Source organism: Nerophis lumbriciformis, linkage group LG36, assembly GCF_033978685.3.
Source record: "Nerophis lumbriciformis linkage group LG36, RoL_Nlum_v2.1, whole genome shotgun sequence".
NCBI lineage: Eukaryota > Metazoa > Chordata > Actinopteri > Syngnathiformes > Syngnathidae > Nerophis > Nerophis lumbriciformis.
In genome coordinates, this window is record NC_084583.2 from 15,158,303 (window position 1) to 15,183,983 (window position 25,681).

At 42.7% G+C, this 25,681-nt stretch overlaps 1 protein-coding gene across 3 annotated transcripts in view; it reads left to right on the plus strand.

The window, feature by feature from the left end:
• Positions 1-25,443, plus strand: part of slc43a3b (solute carrier family 43 member 3b) — a 60,484-nt gene extending 35,041 nt beyond the window's left edge. For all 3 annotated transcript variants that reach the window (XM_061930487.2, XM_061930488.2, XM_072912470.1), the window contains 8 exons: positions 4,312-4,404; positions 4,483-4,622; positions 4,724-4,827; positions 18,435-18,578; positions 18,744-18,851; positions 21,244-21,430; positions 24,794-24,917; positions 25,000-25,443. In XM_061930487.2, coding sequence (XP_061786471.2) covers positions 4,312-4,404; positions 4,483-4,622; positions 4,724-4,827; positions 18,435-18,578; positions 18,744-18,851; positions 21,244-21,430; positions 24,794-24,917; positions 25,000-25,110 — 1,011 coding nt within the window. In that variant the 3' untranslated portion in view covers positions 25,111-25,443. The remainder of the gene's footprint in view (positions 1-4,311; positions 4,405-4,482; positions 4,623-4,723; positions 4,828-18,434; positions 18,579-18,743; positions 18,852-21,243; positions 21,431-24,793; positions 24,918-24,999) is intronic.
• Positions 25,444-25,681: the final 238 nt, after the last annotated feature.

Consider the following 25,681-nt stretch of genomic DNA (forward strand, 5'->3'; position numbering starts at 1 on the left):
TGTGTGAGAGTCCAGTCCATAGTGGATCTAACATAATAGTGTGAGAGTCCAGTCCATAGTGGATCTAACATAATAGTGAGAGTCCAGTCCATAGTGGATCTAACATAATATTGTGAGAGTCCAGTCTATAGTGGATCTAACATAATAGTGAGAGTACAGTCCATAGTGGATCTAACATAATAGTGAGAGTCCAGTCCATAGTGGATCTAACATAATAGTGTGAGAGTCCAGTCCATAGTGGATCCAACATAATAGTGAGAGTCCAGGCCATAGTGGATCTAACATAATAATAAGAGTCCAGTCCATAGTGGATCTAACATAATAGTGTGAAAGTCCAGTCCATAGTGGATCTAACATAATAGTAAGAGTCCAGTCCATAGTGGATCTAACATAATAGTGTGAGACTCCAGTCCATAGTGGATCTAACATAATATTGTGAGAGTCCAGTCCATAGTGGATCTAACATAATATTGTGAGAGTCCAGTCCATAGTGGATCTAACATAGTAGTGTGAGAGTCCAGTCCATAGTGGATCTAACATAATAGTGTGAGAGTCCAGTCCATAGTGGATCTAACATGATAGTGTGAGTCCAGTCCATAGTGGATCTAACATAATATTGTGAGAGTCCAGTCCATAGTGGATCTAACATAATAGTGTGAGAGTCCAGTCCATAGTGGATCTAACATAATAGTGTGAGTCCAGTCCATAGTGGATCTAACATAATAGTGTGAGAGGCCAGTCCATAGTGGATCTAACATAATAGTGTGAGAGGCCAGTCCATAGTGGATCTAACATAATAGTGAGAGTCCAGTCCATAGTGGATCTAACATAATAGTGAGAGTCCAGTCCATAGTGGATCTAACATAATAGTGTGAGAGTCCAGTCCATAGTGGATCCAACATAATATTGTGAGAGTCCAGTCCATAGTGGATCTAACATAATAGTGTGAGAGTCCAGTCCATAGTGGATCTAACATAATAATGTGTGAGTCCAGTCCATAGTGGATCTAACATAATAGTGTGAGAGTCCAGTCCATAGTGGATCTAACATAATAGTGTGAGAGGCCAGTCCATAGTGGATCTAACATAATAGTGTGAGAGGCCAGTCCATAGTGGATCTAACATAATAGTGTGAGAGGCCAGTCCATAGTGGATCTAACATAATAGTGAGAGTCCAGTCCATAGTGGATCTAACATAATAGTGAGAGTCCAGTCCATAGTGGATCTAACATAATAGTGAGAGTCCAGTCCATAGTGGATCTAACATAATAGTGAGAGTACAGTCCATAGTGGATCCAACATAATAGTGAGAGTCCAGTCCATAGTGGGGCCAGCAGGAGATCATCTTGAGCGGAGACAGGTCAGCAGTGCAGAGACGTCCCCAACTGATGCACAGATGAGTGGTCCACCCTGGGTCCCGACTTTGGACAGGTAGCGCTTCATCTGTGGTCACCAAACCTGTGCCCCCTCTCCATGAAGGAGAGGGGGGCAGAGCATAAAAGAAACGGCAGATCAACTGGTCTAAAAAGGGGGTCTATTTAAAGGCTAGAGTATACAAATGAGTTTTAAGATGGACACTTAAATGTTTCTACTGAGGTAGCATCTCTAACTGTTACCAGTGGAACATTCCAGAGTACTGGAGCCCCAATAGAAAACGCTCTATAGCCCGCAGACTTTTTTTGGGCTCTGGGAATCACTAATAAGCCGGAGTTGTTTGAAGGCAGATTTCTTGCCGGGACATATGGTACAATACAATCAGCAAGATAGGATGGAGCTAGACCGTGTAGTATTTTATACCTAAGTAGTAAAACCTTAAAGTCACATCTTAAGTGCACAGGAAGCCAGTGCAGATGAGCCAGTATCATACCTGCCAACCCTCCCGGATTTTCCGGGAGACTCCCGAAATTCAGCGCCTCTCCCGAAAACCTCCCGGGACAAATTTTCTCCCGAAAATCTCCCGAAATTCAGGCGGATCTGGAAGCCGCGGACCTGAGTGACGTGTCAATAGCCTGTTTTCACGTCCGCTTTTCCACAATATAAACAGCGTGCCTGCCCAATCACGTTATAACTGTAGAATGATCGAGGGCGAGTTCTTGGTTTCTTATGTGGGTTTATTGTTAGGCAGTTTCATTAACGTCCTCCCAGCGCGGTAACAACACACAACAACAGCAGTCATGTTTTATTCTACCGTAAAGCAGTTTGTCTGCCGTAAACAGCAATGCTGTTGTAATATATTGAGTTGGAGGCAATAACCAAGCGAGGTGATGAAGTACGTCTCTTTACTGTAGACTTCGGAACAGACTCACACACTTGACGTCAGGTGCGCAACACCACGTAAATCGTTGGCCAACCAAAAAGTAACCCCAGTACGCTATAGCCAATATTCACCAGGAGATGGCAACAGACAAACATAGATCACTCTATTACATTCATCCCCTTTTAGAAATGTAGAAGTTACTGAAAATAAATAAACAACCCAACCAAAAAATGCAGCAGCTCAATTAAAAAACTGTACTTACGCCACATTCTTTTTTTTTTTTTAGTACTGAACTCTTAACCCTCATTTGTAAACAATAACATGCTTATTATACAAACAGTATTTGTACACCTTTAACACAGATTTTTATACTGTCTTCAGAGATTCAGTTTTTTTGGTGGTACTCGAAACCTTTCTGGGTACCTGCGAAAGGGTGTTCAGCATGGTTAGAAAAATAGTGACAGAGAATAGAATAAGGATGGACAATTCAACCCTTAACTCAACAATGAGTAGATTGTCACAGTTTGTTGGTGACGAACCCCAAGATGCAGAGAAGGCAGAAGGCATTGTGCGGGAAAACATGATTTAATGTTCATAAAATAAAGGAAAAAACACAAACCAGGAACTAGGAACAGGAAACAGGATTCCAGGAAAACAGGAACTGGAAGACGAGGAACAAAAAGACAGCAAGCTACAAACAACTACAATATATAGCTTACCGCTACCGCTTACAGATACACTGGCATCGACAAGTAGGATTGACAATAATCCAGCAGTGACTGGAGGGTAGGGCAGGTATAAATAGCAGCTGGCTGATTGACACCAGGTGTGGCCAGGTGTCAATCAGCCACAGCTGAGGGGACACAGCACTCAGGGAGACAAACAGGAAACAGAACCAAAACAAGAGCGCTGACAGGAAATACTACACACAGAGGAAAAACTAAAACACAACCAAACTGTCAGGGGCAAGCCTGACATAGATGAGTGTTATGTGTGTATGTGTAAATAAATGAACACTGAAATTCAAGTATTTCTTTTATATATATATATATATATTATATATATATATGTATGTGTGGGGAAAAAATCACAAGACTATTTCATCTCTACAGGCCTGTTTCATGAGGGGGGTTCCCTCAATCATCAGGAGATGATTGAGGGAAAATCTCCTGATGATTGAGGGAACCCCCCCTCATGAAACAGGCCTGTAGAGATGAAATAGTCTTGTGATTTTTTTTCCCACACATACATATATTGCGCTCTACTACGGTATCGAGCACTATTTTTTGGATAACCTTATTAAGACATATATATATATATATATATATATATATATATATATATATATACATATATATATATATATATATATATATATATAAAATAAAATAAATATATATATAGCTAGAATTCACTGAAAGTCAAGTATTTCTTATATATATATATATATATATATGAAATACTTGACTTGGTAAATTCTAGCTGTAAATATACACCTCCCCTCTTAGCCACGCCCCCAACCACGCCCCCACCCCCGAAATCGGAGGTCTCAAGGTTGGCAAGTATAGCCAGTATAGGTGTATGTATAGGTATATATGTATATAAGGTATATACAGTTTATGTATATAAATAGGTATATATGTATATAAGGTATTCACAGTATAGGTATATATATATAGGTATATATGTATAAAATGTATATACAGTATAGGTGTAATATGATCAAACTTTCTTGTTCTTGTCAAAAGTCTAGCAGCTGCATTTTGTACCAACTGTAATCTTTTAATGTTAGACATAGGGAGACCCCAAAATAATATGTTACAGTAATGGAGACGAGACGTAATGAACGCATGAATAATGATCTCAGCGTCGCTAGTGGACAAAATGGAACGAATTTTAGCGATATTACGGAGATGAAAGAAGGCCGTTTTAGTAACACTCTTAATATGTGACTCAAAGGAGAGAGTTGGGTGGGAAGATAAAACCCAGATTCTTTACTGAGTAGTAAGAAGGAAATGATGAAAACTACATTCACTATCCATCTCCTTCCTCAAGGTGGGCAACCTTTTTGGCACTCGCCGTTCCACCATCATCACGCTTTACAACGGGGCCTTTGACTCTTCCTCAGCACTCTTCTTCGTCATCAAGGTGAGGAAGTGAGATTATATCCCTCATTCGTCCATCTGACATAGACGTTTTAAGGATGCTATTCATTGTGTCCTGTAGTTGCTCTACGAGTCTGGCATCTCTCTCCATGCCAGCTTCCTGTTCGTGTCTGTCTGCAGCATCATTCACGTGCTCAGGACTCTCTTCCTGTTGCCCAGAACCTTCATACCATACCCTCTGCCTGACCACTACACATACGGGTACGAAATCCAAACCGCAAAGTGCGCATACATCTGTCCTATCATGTGTATATTGCAACAAGTAATCAGTACTAACCACGTATCGTGACATTTGACCTCAGGCTATCCTGCAGCCAACTCAGGACTTCCAAGCAGTCGATGAATGTGAGCTCTCGGGAGATGGAAGAGGAAGAAAAATTTGACTGCAAAGCACCTGTAAAACCAGGTGTGTACAACTGTTTCTTGTGATTGTCGCGGCCTGAAACGCTTGAATTTGTAGCAGATTTTTTTTAGAAAGTTGCGGAAAAAGTTGCAACGTTTTAAGTCTTCTTTTTTTTTTTTTGGATGACTGTGGAGGGGGGCGTGGTCTGCGGGACTGCCACAGAGTGGTGTGTGGAAGGACCGGCCTCGAAGCTAAGCTGGCAGGTGATTGGATTACCCAGCTGGGGCTGCTGCTTAGTAGCAGCAGCCGGTCCGAGACACGAGTATTGGAGTTGGAGCGAGAGAGAGAGACACTAGAGAGCAAAGTAGAGACACGCCGGACTGAAAAGTCCTATCTATATACTGCCGATGAGCAAATCATACTGGTGGATGAAAGTAAAAGACTTGATTCAACCTGAATACCGGACTCTCGTGCCAGTGTGGTGGTCAGGGGAACCCACTAGAGGGCAACTGCTACAATGACATTGAATCAATTTGTGATTTATTGATTTTTTTTAAATGAGTGTTTTAAGTGTTTCTTGTAACCTTCACCTTAAAAAGCACGGGAGCTCAACAAAAAATAGTGTACTGATATTTTACCCTTTTTATACCACACAGAACTAAAAGTAGACCTAGGCAAAATACGGCCCGCGGGCCACATGCGGCCCGTTAAGATTTTCAATCCGGTCCGCCGGACGTTCTGCATCATTTCTTTAGACCTTTAAAGGGGAACATTATCACCAGACCTATGTAAGCGTCAATATATACCTTGATGTTGCAGAAAAAAGACCATATATTTTTTAACCGATTTCCGAACTCTAAATGGGTGAATTTTGGCGAATTAAACGCCAACGTGACGTCACATCGGGAAGCAATCCGCCATTTTCTCAAACACCGAGTCAAATCAGCTCTGTTATTTTCCGTTTTTTCGACTGTTTTCCGTACCTTGGAGACATCATGCCTCGTCGGTGTGTTGTCGGTGCTACGATCCGCTGCCCGGATCATAGTTTGTTTATGTTTGAGTCACATGTGTTTTCAGCACCTTGAGTTTTGTTTGTTTCTGTTGCCATGACTGCAGATTATACACACCTGCCTCTGGTTAGTGTCCGGGACGCGCACCTGTTGCCCGGGCGCTAATCAGAGGGCTATTTAGTCTTTGTCCTGGCCTCACTCGGTCTGGCTTCCTAGTTTGTTCCCATACAACTAATAACGACTACTTAGATTTCATGCTATGCTATTTTTTCCTGCTAGCTCCCACGCTAGTCCTTTTGTTTTGCCTTTTGTGCTACGTGCATGTCTTTTTGTTATTCACCATATGATTTATATTTAAAATAAATCATTTTCCTACCTGCAAGCTGTGTCCGAAGCCGTCTGCATCCTTGGGAGAACCACATCCGCATCATTATGCGACCAAGTCGTTTCAGTAGGAAGCCAGCAAATAACAATTCTCCCGCAGCAGCCATTGAGGAGTTTGACGAAGGTACGTGGGAGGTGTTGCGAGCAATGGAAGCGGAAACTCTTCGCTATTCCCCCTCGGAGCGCCAGGACCTGATATGGGGTCCCAATGGAAAGCTGGTCCCAATCCACACCGTTTGGCCCGAGGACATCGCCACACCCCCGCAGTACGGGACGCGTCAGCGAAGACGGAAGCCGGCCAGAAGGTCTTCCCCTCGCTGTCAAGACGCGCCGCTCCTGCAAACTCCTCCCCCGGACCGAAGCAAGCAACATGCAGCTCAAACTTCCCCTCCTCAGACGTTTGGCAACCCAATCGACCACTTCGCCAAACATTTCTCCGATTGGGCTGTCAGTCACATGGACAATTGCTACAATGACGTCATTTCATTGGCGCCCCCCGAAGAGGTAACTCCGCCCACTCCCGATGACCTCATTGAGCAAGAATTTTTTTTTCCATCTTCTAATTCTTTCTGTCAGCCAATACCAAATGACTTTCATTCTAAGATAAGACATTATCAGGACATTTTTATTAAGTGTAAGTCTAGTCAGTCACATTCTGATTTTCAGACTCCACCTCCAGTGACTTTGGTTCCGCCCCCAGTGACTATTGCTCCGCCCACTGCACACATTTTTTCCCCCTGTGCTCCCACCCAATCTCAAGTGAGGGGTGATAATAGTCAATTTGGACAATTTAAAGAGGAGGAGTATACCCGCCTCCATACCTCCCCCCACCCACCCTTGAAGACGGTTCCAAACCGCAAGGAGCGCGTCTGGTATCCGCGTCTTGAGGGGGGGGCTAGTACTGGGAACTGTGCTAGTGGGGTGGCACAACTTCGGCGTACTAAGCCGCAACCACCTGCACGGCCACCGCCACCAGTTTTTTGGCGTGCTAAGCGGCAACCTCCTGCACGGCCACCGCCACCAGTTTTTCGGCGTGCTAAACCGCAACCTCCTGCACGGCCACCGCCACCAGTCTTTCGGCGTGCTAAGCCGCAACCTCCTGCACGGCCCCCGCCACCAGTCTTTCGGCGTGCTAAGCCGCAACCTCCTGCACGGCCACCGCCACCAGTCCTTTGGCCTGCTAAGCCACAACCGCCAGCTAGGCCACCTCCAGCTGCACCTCGGCTAGCACCTGTTCCTGCACCTCGGCTGACACACCAAGCTTCGTCTCCTGTACCTCCACCACGCCAAGCTCCACCATGCCAAGTTCCAAGGCTGGTACCCACACCAGCGCCGGCTCCAAGGCTGGTACCCACACCAGCGCCGGCTCCAAGGCTGGTACCCACACCAGCGCCGGCTCCACGGCTGGTACCCACACCAGCGCCGGCTCCACGGCTGGTACCAGCGCCGGCTCCACGGCTGGTACCCACACCAGCGCCGGCTCCACGGCTGGTACCAGAACCTGCACCTGCTCCACGGCTGGTACCAGAACCTGCACCTGCTCCACGGCTGGTACCAGAACCTGCACCTGCCTCCACGGCGACGACGTCTCCTCCTGCCTCCACGGCGACGACGTCTCCTCCTGCCTCCACGGCGACGACGTCTCCTCCTGCCTCCACGGCGACGTCGGCTCCTCCTGCCTCCACGGCGACGTCGGCTCCTCCTGCCTCCACGGCGACGTCGGCTCCTCCTGCCTCCACGGCGACGTCGGCTCCTCCTGCCTCCACGGCGACGTCGGCTCCTCCTGTTTCCACGGCGACGTCTGCTCTCTCCTCGTCTTCGTCTCAGCGACCTCGAGTGGTCTGGCTGCGCAAGCGGCGCTCTCGGAGGTTTGTTTATGGACGCCAGTGGCGCAAACAGCAGCGACACCCGAGACGTAGTCGTAGAACTCTCCGGCTGCTGAACTTCTGGCGCCACTCACGCCCACCTTCTCGGCAGCCACGAATGTGGCCTTTCCGTGGTCGCCCGCCTCGCCTGCGGCAGCGGCGTTCTACTCGCCGCCGCCACCTGACTCTTCCCCGGTGGATTCGGGGACACGTGGCCTGGCGACCCACCACCAAATCCTCCCTCCGCCCTCCCTTGACTCTCGAACTATTTCTTGTTTTTTGGGTTCTAGTTTTATTTAGTGTCAAGGGACATCTGGAATCTGTCCTTTTTTTTTTTTTTTTTTTTTTTTTTTTATGTCCTGTCCAGCTTCTCAGGCAAATCATATAGTTGATGTAGATGCCCATGTCGGCTGTTCAGATTTACTTTACAAAAGAGAAGTGTAGGATACTTCTCTTGTTGCCTTATTTGTATTTGACTTTATTAAATGTATTTATATTATCATTTAGTGCAGCCGGGCCGGAGCAGGAGGGGATAGAAAGAGAAAAAAAAAGAAGACAGAGGGGGAAATTGTGGGGACAAGAGGGGGATTAGACAGAGAGACAAAAACAACAACAGCAAACAACAACAACAACAACAATAGAGCAACATCAGCAAATATGACATGTACAAATATGATGGTAAAAGTAATAGCAAATAAGCAGTTAGCGAAAAATAAAAAATAATACAGAAATGACAATGAGCATTATTACACTACAAATGGATCAATACAAATACCAATAGAAATAGCGCTATTGATAATGAACAATACCAATAATTTACCTTTATTATCAACAATACAGTTGTTTAAATGCAACAATACATATACGTAATGATAACTTGAGATACGAAAGAATGCAGAAAAATGGAGGGGGAGAAAGAGAAGCAACCTACATTAACCTTGTAGATTGTTATAGTCACAATAGGTTAAGCTTTGTCAGTGTGCCATGTGTTACACCCAGTTTACCCTAGGGCAACAACGTTAATATATGTTTGATGAAACGTGATTATGTGCATGAGTGTAAGTATGCATATGTACTTGTATATGTACAGAATGTGTATATGTGTTTGTACAATGAATGTATATGTACAGAATGTGTATATGTGTTTGTACAGTGAATGTATATGTACAGTATGTGTATGTGTATGTTTGTATATTGAATGTGCGTGTGGATGTACGAACATTAGGTAGGTAAATATGTACTGTATTTGTGTATGTATGTGGGAGCGTAGGTACCTATGTACGTATGTGAGCATATGTGAATTTGCATGTACAATACATTCGACTCCCAGAGTGCGTGGGAGCCAGAGCACGGCCCCATCACCCCCGAGAGCCCAACCCACAAACAGGAGGCGTGGTGCCCAGGGAACCAGGGACCACCGCCCCCACGCAGCCAAGCCGGCCAGCGACAGGAACCCCAGAGCCCGACCCACCGTACCGCCCACAAGGGCCAGCAGCAGGCCGCAGACAGACGCACCCGGCAGAGGACAGGGCACGAGAAAAGCAGGGGACAGCCAGACCCCAAGCCAGCGAGAGACCACACCCCACACGGGCAGAAAGGCGAGACGCCCCGCCCGAGGGACCCAGAGACTCCCCGCAACCGGACGGGAAGACCGCCCCCGCCCCACCGGCAACCGGGCCCCCATGAGCCCACCCCCCACCCCCGGAGAGCGCGGCGAGGCCAGCCCCCGGCCACCCCACCCAAACCGGCCGCCGCAGGACCACCCAGGCACAGGGCCACGGGAACCACCCACCCCACCCGCAGGGACCCCAACGATGGAGATGGAACAACCAGCAACCGCCCCGCCGAGCCCCCCCCCCTGAGGGAGGGGAAAAATTAAAAAATAATATTAATAAAATATATTTAAAAAATAAATAAATTAATTAATTAATTAATTAAAAAAAAAAAAAAAAAAGAATTAAAAGAAGATCACAGACATGCTGACAAACAAGGTCACTACCCCAGCAACTGGCCGACTCGCAGCACCTCGGAATACCTTGCAGCACCAAGCTACCACAATAGACGCAGGGACTAGGCCCAACAGGCCCCAACCAAGACGGGCACCCGGAAGGGATGGACAGCGGGACCCAGGAGCTCCAGACACGCAGTTCGGATGCAGTAGCCTGAGGCGTCGACCCCCGTCTGACAGGCAGGCCCAGAGCGTACCCCCAGAAATATACATACATACATACATACACACATACACATACACATACACACATACACGTATACATACCCACACATACACATATATACATATACATACACATATGTACACATACACATATATAAACATACATACATACACACACATATACATACATATACACAGTTCGTCAGCCCCGACAGCCATCACGCGCGCGCGCTGCCACCAGTCACAACATCAGCCACACCCCTGCACCAGACCCAGCAGCCACGGGCGCCCACACCACAAACAAACGGCAGCAGAAACAGCAGCCGCAATAACCCCAGACAGCCAGCACCAGCCAATCAAATCAAAGCGATCAAAGAAAAACTGCGACCAGCAACCACACGCCACCAGGGCCACGGAGACCAGCCGGCGCCAGCCCGCCGGTCAGCCCGAACGCCAACACGCAAACAAGAGACACCAACAACCCCCCCAACCAAAAGGCCCCCCACCCCAACCCAAACCCGCACAAACACACCACCGCCCAAACAACCGGGACACAGCATCCAGACCAGACACGGGGGCTGCGCCGCCACCACACCAAGTCACCAACAGAGACCCCACAGCGCAAGGTCGGGCCACATGGGCACGGACCCCATCCAACAGGAAGTGAGACCCGCGCGACGCCACACACAAATAAATAATAAGATTAAAAAAAAATTAAATAAAATAAAATAAAAAAAAATAAAAAATAAATAAAATTTAAAAAATAAAATAAAATAAAAATGAGTAATAATAAAAATAAAAATAATAAATACATTAAAAATAAAAAATATATATATAACAATAATAAATGAATAAAAGCCTGGCAGGCCACCAGACCGCAGTCCCCGCCGGCCGACGAGGCAATGAGGGGTGCGCCGAACCCCAAACCCCCCATGCATGTGTACAAGGCCCCCAGAGTGTCTACTGTGTAGTTAAAATTAGGAGGTCAGCCGTTACAGCCGACCTCCAGTCCCTATTGATGTGTGTACTGTAGCGTGAGTGAGATATGTATGCTTGTGGGAACTAATAATGCGATTAAAATTGGGGGACATCAAGGTCATGGTGGGTCCCAACCAAACCAAGCCCCCCAAATCCTAAGTGTCTAATATGCAGCTAAGATTGAGGGATGGACGAGCAGGGGACAAGAAAGGAGGACTGGAGCCCCATTGGAGGCATCCTCAACCCCCCGCCATGCCTCCCCGCAGGACAATCCCCAAAGTCCTATATATGTGTGACTGTGTGCGCTATAAGTAGGAGGAGTAGAGGGCCCGGACATCCCCCCAGTCCACGCGGCCGACAACCAGGAACTACGGCCAGGAGGCCGCCACCCCCCGCCACAGCCCGTGACCCACACCAGACCACTTTAACGTGACGCCACGCGAGCCCCTCCCCCCGCCAAACAAAGCCAGCCCCCGCCCGCCCCAACCCAACCCTGCAGAGCCCATACCGGCAACCAAACGCAGAGAAACCGCACAGCCCCCACGCCCAATGCAAACACCGCATCCCGGCCATCCACACAGCAACGTGCCCATACGAGTCCCGGCCAGGGGAAGGAGCCCCCCAACGGGGGAAGAAGCCAATGCATCCCGTCCGCCTGCCAGCCCCCAAACCAGCCGGCAAGCCAACGCCAGCCATCCCCACAACCCCACAAGCGCACAGACACCAGCCACAGTCCCCCAACCACTCCAACCCAACACAGCGATGCCAACCGCTGGTATCACCGCAGCAACCATCACCACCACCGCCCGTCCGCAGCGTAAACACCCGCGGCCGCCGAAACCAAAACAAAAAAGCGACCGACCCCGTAAACCACAACAACGCACACCCCCGGCTACCACCGAGGCCACCAACCCACCTACCCCAACTCATCCACAGCCAGGCCAAAAGGAATCTGTCCTTTAAGGGGGGGGTACTGTTACGATCCGCTGCCCGGATCATAGTTTGTTTATGTTTGAGTCACATGTGTTTTCAGCCCCTTGAGTTTTGTTTGTTTCTGTTGCCATGACTGCAGATTATACACACCTGCCTCTGGTTAGTGTCCGGGACGCGCACCTCTTGCCCGGGCGCTAATCAGAGGGCTATTTAGTCTTTGTCCTGGCCTCACTCGGTCTGGCTTCCTAGTTTGTTCCCATACAACTAATAACGACTACTTAGATTTCATGCTATGCTATTTTTTCCTGCTAGCTCCCACGCTAGTCCTTTTGTTTTGCCTTTTGTGCTACGTGCATGTCTTTTTGTTATTCACCATATGATTTATATTTAAAATAAATCATTTTCCTACCTGCAAGCTGTGTCCGAAGCCGTCTGCATCCTTGGGAGAACCACATCCGCATCATTATGCGACCAAGTCGTTTCAGTCGGAGGGTGTAACAACACGAACAGGGACGGATTCAAGTTGCACCAGTGGCCCAAAGATGCAAAAGTGGCAAGAAATTGGACGTTTGTTCCGCACACTTTACCGACGAAAGCTATGCTACGACAGAGATGGCAAGAATGTGTGGATATCCTGCGACACTCAAAGCAGATGCATTTCCAACGATAAAGTCAAAGAAATCTGCCGCCAGACCCCCATTGAATCTGCCGGAGTGTGTGAGCTATTCAGGGACAAAGGACCTCGGTAGCACGGCAAGCAATGGCGGCAGTTTGTTCCCGCAGACGAGCGAGCTAAACCCCCTATCGACCCTAGCTTCCCTTGCCTGCTGACATCAACTCCAAAACTGGACAGACCAGCTTTCAGGAAAAGAGCGCAGATGAGGGTATGTCTACAGAATATATTAATTGATGAAAATTGGGCTGTCTGCACTCTCAAAGTGCATGTTGTTGCCAAATGTATTTCATATGCTGTAAACCTAGTTCATAGTTGTTAGTTTCCTTTAATGCCAAACAAACACATACCAATCGTTGGTTAGAAGGCGATCGCCGAATTCGTCCTCGCTTTCTCCCGTGTCGCTGGCTGTCGTGTCGTTTTCGTCGGTTTCACTTGCATACGGTTCAAACCGATATGGCTCAATAGCTTCAGTTTCTTCTTCAATTTCGTTTTCGCTACCTGCCTCCACACTACAACCATCCGTTTCAATACATGCGTAATCTGTTGAATCGCTTAAGCCGCTGAAATCCGAGTCTGAATCCGAGCTAATGTCGCTATAGCTTGCTGTTCTTTCCACCATGTTTGTTTGTGTTGGCATCACTGTGTGACGTCACAGGAAAATGGACGGGTGTTTATAATGAAGGTTAAAATCAGGCACTTTGAAGCTTTTTTTAGGGATATTGCGTGATGGGTAACATTTTGAAAAAAACTTCAAAAAATAAAATAAGCCACTGGGAACTGATTTTTAATGGTTTTAACCATTCTGAAATTGTGATAATGTTCCCCTTTAACCTCAAAACTGTCGCCGCCATTATGATGTGCAGTGCTGTTTTTTTAAATGAGCGTAAGTCTTGAACTATAGAAAGTATTTCAATGGTTGAAATCTGCGCTTTTGGGCGTTTTAGGAGTTATTACAGTAATCAGGAACAAAGCAGAGTGGGCGGGGTTTGTTTTCAGAGCAGCCAGCCCCAAACGCATGTGTCAGGAACAGATGCGGAAGCAGATTTTTACAACAAAGTTCTGCATAAAAGTGATAATATATCATATTGTAGGTGTTTATTATTACACTTTGCATTCATATTTTGCTGTTTGTTACATTTTTGTTGTGTTTTGCTTGATTGTAAAAGATGTCTGTCGAGGAGCTGGTCTGAGAAGTAAAAGAGGAGTTGATATTCAGTGTTTTATTGTTCATAGTTAATATTGTAAATCCCACTGTCTTTTTCTTCATGCACATTTTGTGTGTCCCATTCAGTAAACAAACTGTAAAATTCCATTCCGTTTTTTTGAGGTGGTCTGTTATAACTTTTTTAGAACTCTATCGGACATTGTGACTTTTGGTATTAGTGTTCCTGAAAAAAAGGGACCCAAACACACATACTGTAAAGCAGATTTTTACAACAAAGTTCTGCATAAAAGTGATAATATATCATATTGTAGGTGGTTATTTGCATTCATATTTTGCTGTTTGTTACATTTTTGTTGTGTTTTGCTTGATTGTAAAAGATGTCTAACGAGGAGCTGGTCTGAGAAGTAAAAGAGGAGCAACGTTCATATGTTGTTGATATTCAGTGTTTTATTGTTCATAGTTAATATTGTAAATCCCACGTAAAAGAGGAGCGATGTTCATATGTTGTTAATATTCAATGTTTTATTGTTCATAGTTAATATTGTAAATCCAACGTAAAAGAGGAGCGACATTCATATGTTGTTGATATTCAGTGTTTTATTGTTCATAGTTAATATTGTAAATCCCACGTAAAAGAGGAGCGATGTTCATATGTTGTTAATATTCCGGGTTTTATTGTTCATAGTAAATATTTATTTTCATGTACATTTTGGGTGTCCCATTCAGTAAAAAACTGTAAAATTCCATTCCGTTTTTTTGAGGTGGTCTGTCATAACTTTTTTAGAACTCTATCGGACATTGTGACTTTTGGTATTAGTGTTCCTGAAAAAAAGGGACCCCAACACACATACTGTACAGCAGGTTTTTCCAACAAAGTTCTGCACAAAAGTGATAATATATCATATTGTAGGTGGTTATAATCCTTTGCATTCATATTTTGCTGTTTGTTACATTTTTGTTGTGTTTTGCTTGATTGTAAAAGATGTCTATCGAGGAGCTGGTCTGAGAAATAAAAGAGGAGCAACGTTCATATGTTGTTAATATTCAGTGTTTTATTGTTCATAGTTAATATTGTAAATTCCACGCAAAAGAGGAGCGATGTTCATATGTTGTTGATATTCAGTGTTTTATTGTTCATAGCTAATATTGTAAATCCCACGTAAAAGAAGAGCGACGTTCAAATGTTGTTAATATTCAGTGTTTTATTGTTCATAGTTAATATTGTAAATCCCACGTAAAAGAAGAGTGATGTTCAAATGTTGTTAATATTCAGTGTTTTATTGTTCATAGTTAGTATTGTAAATCTCACGTAAAAGAGGAGCAACGTTCATATGTTGTTGATACTCAGTGTTTTATTGTTCATAGTTCATATTGTAAATACCACGTAAAAGAGGAGCGATGTTCATATGTTGTTAATATTCAGTGTTTTATTGTTCATAGTTAATATTGTAAATCCCACGTAAAAGAAGAGTGATGTTCAAATGTTGTTAATATTCAGTGTTTTATTGTTCATAGTTAGTATTGTAAATCCCACTTTCTTTATTTTCATGTACATTTTGGGTGTCCCATTCAGTAAAAAATTGTAAAATTCCATTCCGTTTTTTTGAGGTGGTCTGTCATAACTTTTTTACAACTCTATCGGACATTGTGACTTTTGGTATTAGTGTTCCTGAAAAAAAGGGACCCAAACACACATACTGTACAGCAGATTTTTACAACAAAGTTCTGCATAAAAGTGATCATATATCATATTGTAGGTGTTTATAACCCTTTGCATTCATATTTTGCTGTTTGTTATATTTTTGTTGTGTTTTGCTTGATTGTAAAAGATGTCTATAGAGGAGCTGGTCTGAGAAATAAAAGAGGAGCGACGTTCATATGTTGTTGGTATTCAGTGTTTTATTGTTCATAGTTAATATTGTAAATCCCACGTAAAAGAGGAGCGATGTTCATATGTTGTTAATATTCAATGTTTTATTGTTCATAGTTAATATTGTCAATCCCACGTAAAAGAGGAGCGGTGTTCAAATGTTGTTAATATTCCATGTTTTATTGTTCATAGTTAATATTGTAAATCCCACTTTCTTTATTTTCATGTACATTTTGGGTGTCCTATTCAGTAAAAAACTGTAAAATTCCATTCCGTATTTTTGAGGTGGTCTGTCATAACTTTTGTAGAACTCTATTGGACATTGTGACTTTTGGTTATTAGTGTTCCTGAAAAAAAAGGGACCCAAACACAACTACCGTAAAGCAGATTTTTACAACAAAGTTCTGCATAAAAGTGATAATATATCATATTGTAGGTGTTGATTACACTTTGCATTCATATTTTGCCGTTTGCTACATTTTTGTTGTGTTTTGCTTGATTGTAAAAGATGTCTATCGAAGAGCTGGTCTGAGAAGAAAGAGAGGAGCAACGTTCATATGTTGTTAATATTCAGTGTTTTATTGTGCATAGTTAATATTGTAAATCCCACGTAAAAGAAGAGTAATGTTCAAATGTTGTTAATATTCAGTGTTTTATTGTTCATAGTTAATTATGTAAATCCCACCTAAAAGAGGAGCAACGTTCATATGTTAATATTCAGTGTTTTATTGTTCATAGTTAATATTGTAAATCCCACTTTCTTTATTTTCATGTACATTTTGGGTGTCCCATTCAGTAAACAAACTGTAAAATTCCATTCCGTTTTTTTGAGGTGGTCTGTCATAACTTTTTTAGAACTCTATCGGACATTGTGACTTTTGGTATTAGTGTTCCTGAAAAAAAGGGACCCAAACACACATACTGTACAGCAGATTTTTACAACAAATTTCTGCACAAAAGTGATAATATATCATATTGCAGGTGGTTATAATCCTTTGCATTCATATTTTGCTGTTTGTTACATTTTTGTTGTGTTTTGCTTGATTGTAAAAGATGTCTATCGAGGAGCTGGTCTGAGAAGTAAAAGAGGAGCGACGTTCATATGTTGTTGATATTCAGTGTTTTATTGTTCATAGTTAATATTGTAAATCCCACGTAAAAGAGGAGCAATGTTCAAATGTTGTTAATATTCAGTGTTTTATTGTTCATAGTTTATATTGTAAATCCCACGTAAAAGAAGAGTGATGTTCAAATGTTGCTAATATTCAGTGTTTTATTGTTCATAGTTAGTGTTGTAAACATCACGTAAAAGAGGAGCGACGTTCATATGTTGTTGATACTCAGTGTTTTATTGTTCATAGTTCAAATTGTAAATCCCACGTAAAAGAGGAGTGATGTTCATATGTTGTTAATATTCAGTGTTTTATTGTTCATAGTTAATATTGTAAATCCCACGTAAAAGAGGAGCGACGTTCAAATGTTGTTAATATTCCGGGTTTTATTGTTCATAGTTAATATTTATTTTCATGCACATTTTGTGTGTCCCATTCAGTAAAAAACTGTAAAATTCCATTCCGTTTTTTTGAGGTGGTCTGTCATAACTTTTTTAGAACTCTATGGGACATTGTGACTTTTGGTATTAGTGTTCCTGAAAAAAGGGACCCAAACACACATACTGTACAGCAGATTTTTACAACAAAGTTCTGCACTAAAGTGATAATATATCATATTGTAGGTGGTTATAACCCTTTGCATTCATATATTTTGCTGTTTGCTACATTTTTGTTGTGTTTTGCTTGATTGTAAAAGATACAAAACTATGGAGGAGCTGGTCTGAGAAGTAAAAGAGGAGCAACGTTCATATGTTGTTAATATTCAGTGTTTTATTGTTCATAGTTAATATTGTAAATCCCACGTAAAAGAGGAGCGACGTTCATATGTTGTTGATATTCAGTGTTTTATTGTTCATAGTTAATATTGTAAATCCCACGTAAAAGAAGAGTGATGTTCAAATGTTGTAAATATTCAGTGTTTTATTGTTCATAGTTAATATTGTAAATCCCACGTAAAAGAGGAGCGATGTTCAAATTTTGTTAATATTCAGTGTTTTATTGTTCGGTGTTAAATATTGTAAATCCCACGTAAAAGAGAAGCAAGGTTCAAATATTGTTAATATTCAGTGTTTTATTGTTCATAGTTAATATTGTAAATCCCACGTAAAAGAGGAGCGATGTTCATATGTTGTTGATATTCAGTGTTTTATTGTTCGTAGTTAATATTGTAAATCCCACTTTCTGTATTTTCATGTACATTTTGGGTGTCCGATTCAGTAAAAAACTGTAAAATTCCATTGCGTTTTTCTGAGGTAGTCTGTCATAACTTTTTTAGAACTCTTTCGGACATTGTGACTTTCTAAGCGGAAGAAAATGGATGGATGGATGGATGGATGGATGGATGGATACGCGGGCAGATGGAGAAGTTTGCAATAATTGACCATACGATAGCTGAGATGTCGCGAGAAAACATAATGCTATATCTAGTTTTTGTCAATGAGATACAAATATTACAAATATATTTTGGTATAACAAATCTCCGCATTCTCGTTGTGTCTTCCAGAAAAAAGTTTCCGTGAGTGTATTCTTTCCCGACTGTTCATGTGGCACCTCCTTTGGTTGTCTGTGATCCAGTTGAGACATTATCTATTCATCGGCACCCTCTACCCCACGCTGCAAATGTTGACTGATGGAGAGCCCTCACTGGGTATGTACACACCGCAGCCTGTCCTGTTTATCTACCAGACATGTGCATCATCCTCCCGTCTCGCTGGTAAAACCCAGCAGTGGAATGTGCATGATGGAATGCAACACACAAGCATGGTACTGATGCACAGTGACTGTGGTATAATCAACTACATGGTGTTTGCAGTGAGCCAGTACATCAACGCCTTTGCGTTCACACAACTGTGCGGGGTGCTGTGTGCTCCCTGGAACGGACTCATCATGGACAGACACAAGCGCAAACCGCGGGTGGAAGGTAAGGAACCACAGGCACGCTCGGCTGTAGCATCTGCAGCCCGCAAGAAATGAAAGATTAACAGACGATAACAACCACCGGGAGACAGACCGGAGGCCAATTGTCATCATATTGCAGTCTACACGTGTCTCTTATGTGTGGGGCGGGGGGGCGTGGTTAAGATATATATATATAAATGATAAATGGGTTATACTTGTATAGTGCTTTTCTACCTTCAAGGTACTCAAAGCGCTTTGACAGTATTTCCACATTCACCCATTCACACACACATTCACACACTGATGGCGGGAGCTGCCATGCAAGGCGCTAACCAGCAGCCATCAGGAGCAAGGGGTGAAGTGTCTTGCCCAAGGACACAACGGACGTGACTAGGATGGTAGAAGGTGGGGATTGAACCCCAGTAACCAGCAACCCTCCGATTGCTGGCACAGCCACTCTGCCAACTTCGCCACGCCGTCCCCATAATATATAAGAAATACTTGACTTTCAGTGAATTCAAGCTATATATATATATTTTATTTTTATTTTATATATATATATATATATATATATATATATATATATATATATATATATATATATATATATATATATATATATATACATATAAATAAAAGAAATACTTGAATTTCAGTGTTCATTTATTTACACATATACACACACATAACACTCATCTACTCATTGTTGAGTTAAGGGTTGAATTGTCCATCCTTGTTCTATTCTCTGTCACTGTTTCAGAACACACACACATTATACAAATATACATTATAAAATCAATAAGAAAACGGGAGCTCTAATTTGGGAGTCTGAATTAGGGTCAGAAGTTCCTATATAAACATTGCGTACTCACGTCGCCATTTTGTATTGATTACTGCAGCTGTGCACTGGATTCATTCACAAATACAAACTACAACTCACAAACACTTTAGAGTTAGGCTCCACCATCAGAATGTGTACTTAAACTTATAAAGATCACATGGATATTATTCAGTGAGTTGATTCACCAAAACTAACCTGTTATACAGGAGGAAAAAGCACACAGGACGTTTCAATTGTTCACAGACTGGTCGCGCTCATCAGAATGACAAGACACTTCCGGTCTGCAGGTGATAGCATTCAATTGGGAAGAAACGCCCTACTGCCCCCTACTGACCAATGTGAATACTGATAAATGTGTAATGACAGCTCCAAAAACGAATTCAAACCACAAAATAAAATAAATAAATCAACACAAAAATGAGACACATTATGGGTGGGTCACATATGCATGTACAGTAGATGGCAGTATTGTCCTGTTTAAAAGTGTCACAACATTGCTGTTTACGGCAGACAAACTGCTTTACGGTAGACGAAAACTTGACTGCTGTTGTTGTGTGTTGTTACCGCGCTTGGAGGACGTTAATGAAACTGCCTAACAATAAACCCACATAAGAAACCAAGAACTCGCCCTCGATCATTCTACAGTTATAACGTGATTGGGCAGGCATGCTGTTTATATTGTGGGAAAGCAGACTTGAGAACAGGCTGTCAACACGTCACTCAGGTCCGCATGGAGCTGGAGGGGGCGTGGCCTGCAGCTCCGCCTGAATTTCGGGAGAAAATTTGCCCCGGTAGGTTTTCGGGAGAGGTGCTGAATTTCGGGAGTCTCCCGGAAAATCCGGGAGGGTTGGCAAGTATGATGACGTCACTAGCCTCACATGCTGTCATATCTTAAAGGGCCACACACACACACACACACACACACACACACACACACATAAGCTACTCTCATAACAACTAACAAGACATGGTGAAGCCAGAAGTCGAGTTTCTTAACATGGAGACATTCTCAATACTTTTCTTTGGTCGAGCACAAAGAAAATAACATTTTAGTTAAATGTAAGTTGTGTCTTGGATCAAAGATCCTATCTCCTTAAAGTTAAAGTGCCATTATGTTGCAGCTATTTAAAATAGTTTTGTCAATTTGTTCTGGCCTGAAATAAATTGGCCCTTTGAAACATATCTTTGTTTTTGTGTGTTGTATGTAGACCACATTGCTTAGCAGAGTTCAGTGATGCAAATGCATGTCAAGTTGATGAACACATTGTATTATTCTCCAGTGCAATAACAATACTGAAATGAAGGCTAGAAGGGCATTAATGGGAGCCTTAAAAAAAAAAGGGGAAAAAAAGAAGTAACTAAATAGTTACTTTTCACAGTAACGCATTACTTTTTGGTGTAAGTAACTGAGTTACTTTTGAAATAAAGTAACTAGTAACTGTAACTAGTTACTTGTTTTCAGTAACTAACCCAACACAGGACATGAGACACGATAAACAAATAGTGCGGATAAATACAAAAAACGCAAACGGGCTTGAATAGAATTATCTTTTTTTTTTTTTTGTCTGTGTAGGAATGAGTGAGCAAGAAGCAGATCTGAATTCTGCAGTTCTGTCACTCCTCCTGACGTCGATGATGGCGTTGGTGTTCTCCGTTTGTGCCGCCATACCAATCTTGCCCCTGCAGTACTTCACCTTCATTGTGCAAGTACTCAACCGCTCCTTCCTGTACGGTGGAAACGCAGCTTTCATCAGCGTGGCGTGAGTAAACCCAGTACCGTTTTCTTCTACTACTTCTTTATTCAAATACACTGCAAAAACTGCAATCTAAGTAAGATGAAATATCTGAAATAAGGGTGATATTTGCTTATTTTCCGTCTGATAAGATAATTCTTCTCACTAAGCAGATTTTATGTTAAAGTGTTTTACTTGTTTTAAGGGTTTTGGTCCTAAATGATCTCAGTAAGATATTACAGCTTGTTGCTGAGATTTGATGACCTGGTCGAAGGTGGGGCAGGGGGCGTGTTTGGGGGCGTGGTTAAGAGGGGAGGAGTATATTTACAGCTAGAATTCACCAAGTCAAGTATTTCATATATATATATATATATATATATATATATATATATATATATATATATATATATATATATATATATATATATATATATATATATAAGAAATACTTGACTTTCAGTGAATTCTAGCTATATATGTATATATTTATTTTATTGTATGTATATATAAATAAAATAAATACTTGAATTTCAGTGTTCTTTTATTTACACATATACACACATATAACACTCATCTACTCATTGTTGAGTTAAGGGTTGAATTGTCCATCCTTGTTCTATTCTCTGTCACTATTTTTCTAACCATGCTGAACGCCCTCTTTGATGATGCATTGCTGTGTGGCACGCACAAAAGTGCTTTCATCAAATGCACTAGAGTCTGGAATCTTCCATCTCTCCCGAGCATGGCCCAAAACCGGTCAATATTTTCTTCCTGAGGAAGATCTTCACTGCCAAGCACTTGGTAGTCCACTACTTCTTCCTGGAGGCTATCCAGGTCCAATCGCAGCTACGGCTTGGAACTTACAAGCTGTTATGCGAGTAGCGTATGTGTGTGTGTGTGTGTGTGTGGCCCTTTAATAGGTGAGCATGTGAGGTGAGTGACGTCAGTGAGTGTGTGGGCGAGAGAAGAGAGGGAGCGGTAGCGTGAGTGCGGGTGGGGACTAGTTTGTTTTGTGTTGGATTGGCTGTGTGCAAGCAATCAATAAAGCAAGATTTGCAACTAATCGCCGGACTCAGGCAGGAAAGGTGCAACAAAGCGTATTTCTTCATCTTACTCGTCGTCGGCGTCGCCATGGCTGTATCTTCCTCATTCTTCTGCTTCGTCTCCTTGTTGTGTGTGCAGTTGTGCACTGCACTCTCTAAATGCCGTATATGTTATTGATGTTATAGATGGCAGTATTGTCCTGTTTAAGAGTGTCACAACATTGCTGTTTACGGCAGACCAACTGCTTTACGGTAGACGAAAACGTGACTGCTGTTGTTGTGTGTTGTTACCGTGCTGGGAGGACGTTAATGAAACTGCCTAACAAAAAACCCACATAAGTATCAGGCTTGGTAAAAGGATAGGACTAAGATGCAGAGTAGGGAATTTGGACAGGCTTTTAATTTGAAAACTTCCTTTCACCTCCCAAGTCAAGGATTACAATATCTATCTTTAACCAAAAACTAATCGGCAAAAAAGATTCCAAGAAAAAATAGCAACAACCAAAAATCACTCCAAACGGAGGAAAACACAAAAGCAAAGACAAACTATAATTGGCGCCGTATATGTTATAAAATGTATAAACAGAAAACGCTCCAACAGGAGGAAAAAACAAATAGCTATGAAAATTTCTACACTCACTAATCTAATAAAGTATTAACAAAAATAGTCACTCAAAAATTGAGGATAGAATGAAAAAATAACTGAAACTCACCACTTCGGTTGAATATACTAAATAACAAAAAGTCGCTCTGCTGAGGAGGAAGAAAGGAAAAATTCAAAATAGTAACAAAGGGGATTCAAGATCAAGGAATTAATTACAAAATGAGGCAAGGCAAGACAAGGCATGGACAGGAACATGGATGCTAGAGAGCACGAATAGACGAAACAATCTGGCACAGAACAAAGGAAGGAGTGGGCTTATAAGACACATGAGGGTGATAGGGAACAGGTGGAAACAATTAGGGAATCGGGATGACGTCAGACTGATGACACAAAAGGAAGGGCAAGTGACCTGAAACGAGAGGAGAGTTACTTTTCAAACTAAAACATGCACATCACAAGACAGAAAAAACCAAGACAAGACATCCCTCACCGCGGTGTGACAATAAGAAACCAAGAACTCGCCCTCGATCATTCTACAGTTATAACGCCATTGGGCAAGCACGCTGTTTATATTGGAGCTGGAGGAGGCGTGGCCATGCTGAACACCCTTTCGCAGGTACCCAGAAAGGTTTCGAGTACCACCAAAAAAACGGAATCTCTGAAGACATTATAAAAATCTGTGTTAAAGATGTACAAATACTGTTTGTATAATAAGCATGTTATTGTTTACAAATGAGGGTTAAGAGTTCAGTACTAAAAAAAAAAAAAGAATGTGGCTTAAGTACAGTTTTTTAATTGAGCTGCTGCATTTTTTGGTTGGGTTGTTTATTTATTTTGAGTAACTATCTACATTTCTAAAAGGGGAGGAATGTAATAGAGTGATCTATGTTTGTCTGTTGCCATCTCCTGGTGAATGTTGGCTATAGCGTACTGGGGTTACTTTTTGGTTGGCCAACGATTTACGTGGTGTTGCGCACCTGACGTCAAGTGTGTGAGTCTGTTCCGAAGTCTACAGTAAAGACACGTACTTCATCACCTCGCCTGGTTATTGCCTCCAACTCAATATATTACAACAACATTTCTGTTTACGGCAGACAAACTGCTTTACGGTAGAATAAAACATGACTGCTGTTGTTGTGTGTTGTTACCGCGCTGGGAGGACATTAATGAAACTGCCTAACAATAAACCCACATAAGAAACCAAGAACTCGCCCTCGATCCTTCTACAGTTATAACGTGATTGGGAAGGCACGCTGTTTATATTGTGGGAAAGCGGACGTGCAAACAGGCTGTTGACACGTCACTCAGGTCCGCATGGAGCTGGAGGGGGCGTGGCTTCCAGCTCCGCCTGAATTTCGGGAGATTTTCGGGAGAAAATTTGTCCTGGGAGGTTTTCGGGAGAGGCGCTGAATTTCGGGAGTCTCCCGGAAAATCCGGGAGGGTTGGCAAGTATGAGTCCTGTCGTCCTCCATTTTCTGCACATTATGATTTGCGTTGTCAAGTTCGACTTGTTGTTTATGTTGTGTTTTAATGATAATAGTCTACGTTTATATATTATCGGACATCCCTAGTTACGAATAATAATAATTCAAAGAAAGTAAGAGAGTCCTTCGCTTGGGCTCTAATTCGGCACTCACTCTTGGCAGAAGCCGGCTATTCTAGTATTAGCTGTGCAATTTTCATGTCTCCTTAATAATCTTTATACCCTTTGTTATTTCTCTCCTCACACTTGTGTGCGTGTAGTTTCCCATCACATCACTTCGGGAAGCTATACGGCCTCGTCATGGCGGGGTCCGCAATCTTCTCCTTACTGCAGTATGCCTGCTTCGCCTTGGTGAAGTCGGTTCTGCACGGAGATCCTTTATATGTGAGTACCTTCCAATATCCTCATTGTATAAAAGTGGATGTTGCATCTATAATAAATCCTGCATCCGTGTATTTGTGTGCAGGTGAACATCGCTCTGACGCTGCTCACCCTGCTCGCCTTCATCCACCCCATGTCTGTCTTTTTGCACTGTCGAAGCCTGGCGTCCCGGCGAGCTAAGAACCAGCCTGAGTAGCGGGGAAAATATAAGCCGATGACAACATTCTCAGTCATCAGTAGTGCTGACACGGACACACCGGTGGCGCTGACAATTGCAAGTGCAGTCAGAAAGCTTTATTTTTTGCCACTGTGGCCAGTATACATATTGTACTTTCCATAGTAAGTATCCAACACAGGAGCACATGGCCAGTTAAGCCTCTTCACATGGATATTGCATAATGTTTACGTATAGAAAACAAAGAAGAAAGGTTTCAAGAACTGTGGAGTGACCACGACACCAGAGGTTCTTAAAGGGGAACATTATCACAATTTCAGAAGGGTTAAAACCATTAAAAATCAGTTCCCAGTGGCTTATTTTATTTTTCGAAGTTTTTTTCTAAATTTTACCCATCACGCAATATCCCTAAAAAAAGCTTCAAAGTGCCTGATTTTAACCATCGTTATAAACACCCGTCCATTTTCCTGTGACGTCACACAGTGAAGCCAACACAAACAAACATGGCGGAAAGAACAGCAAGCTATAGCGACATTAGCTCGGATTCAGACTCGGATTTCAGCGGCTTAAGCGATTCAACAGATTACGCATG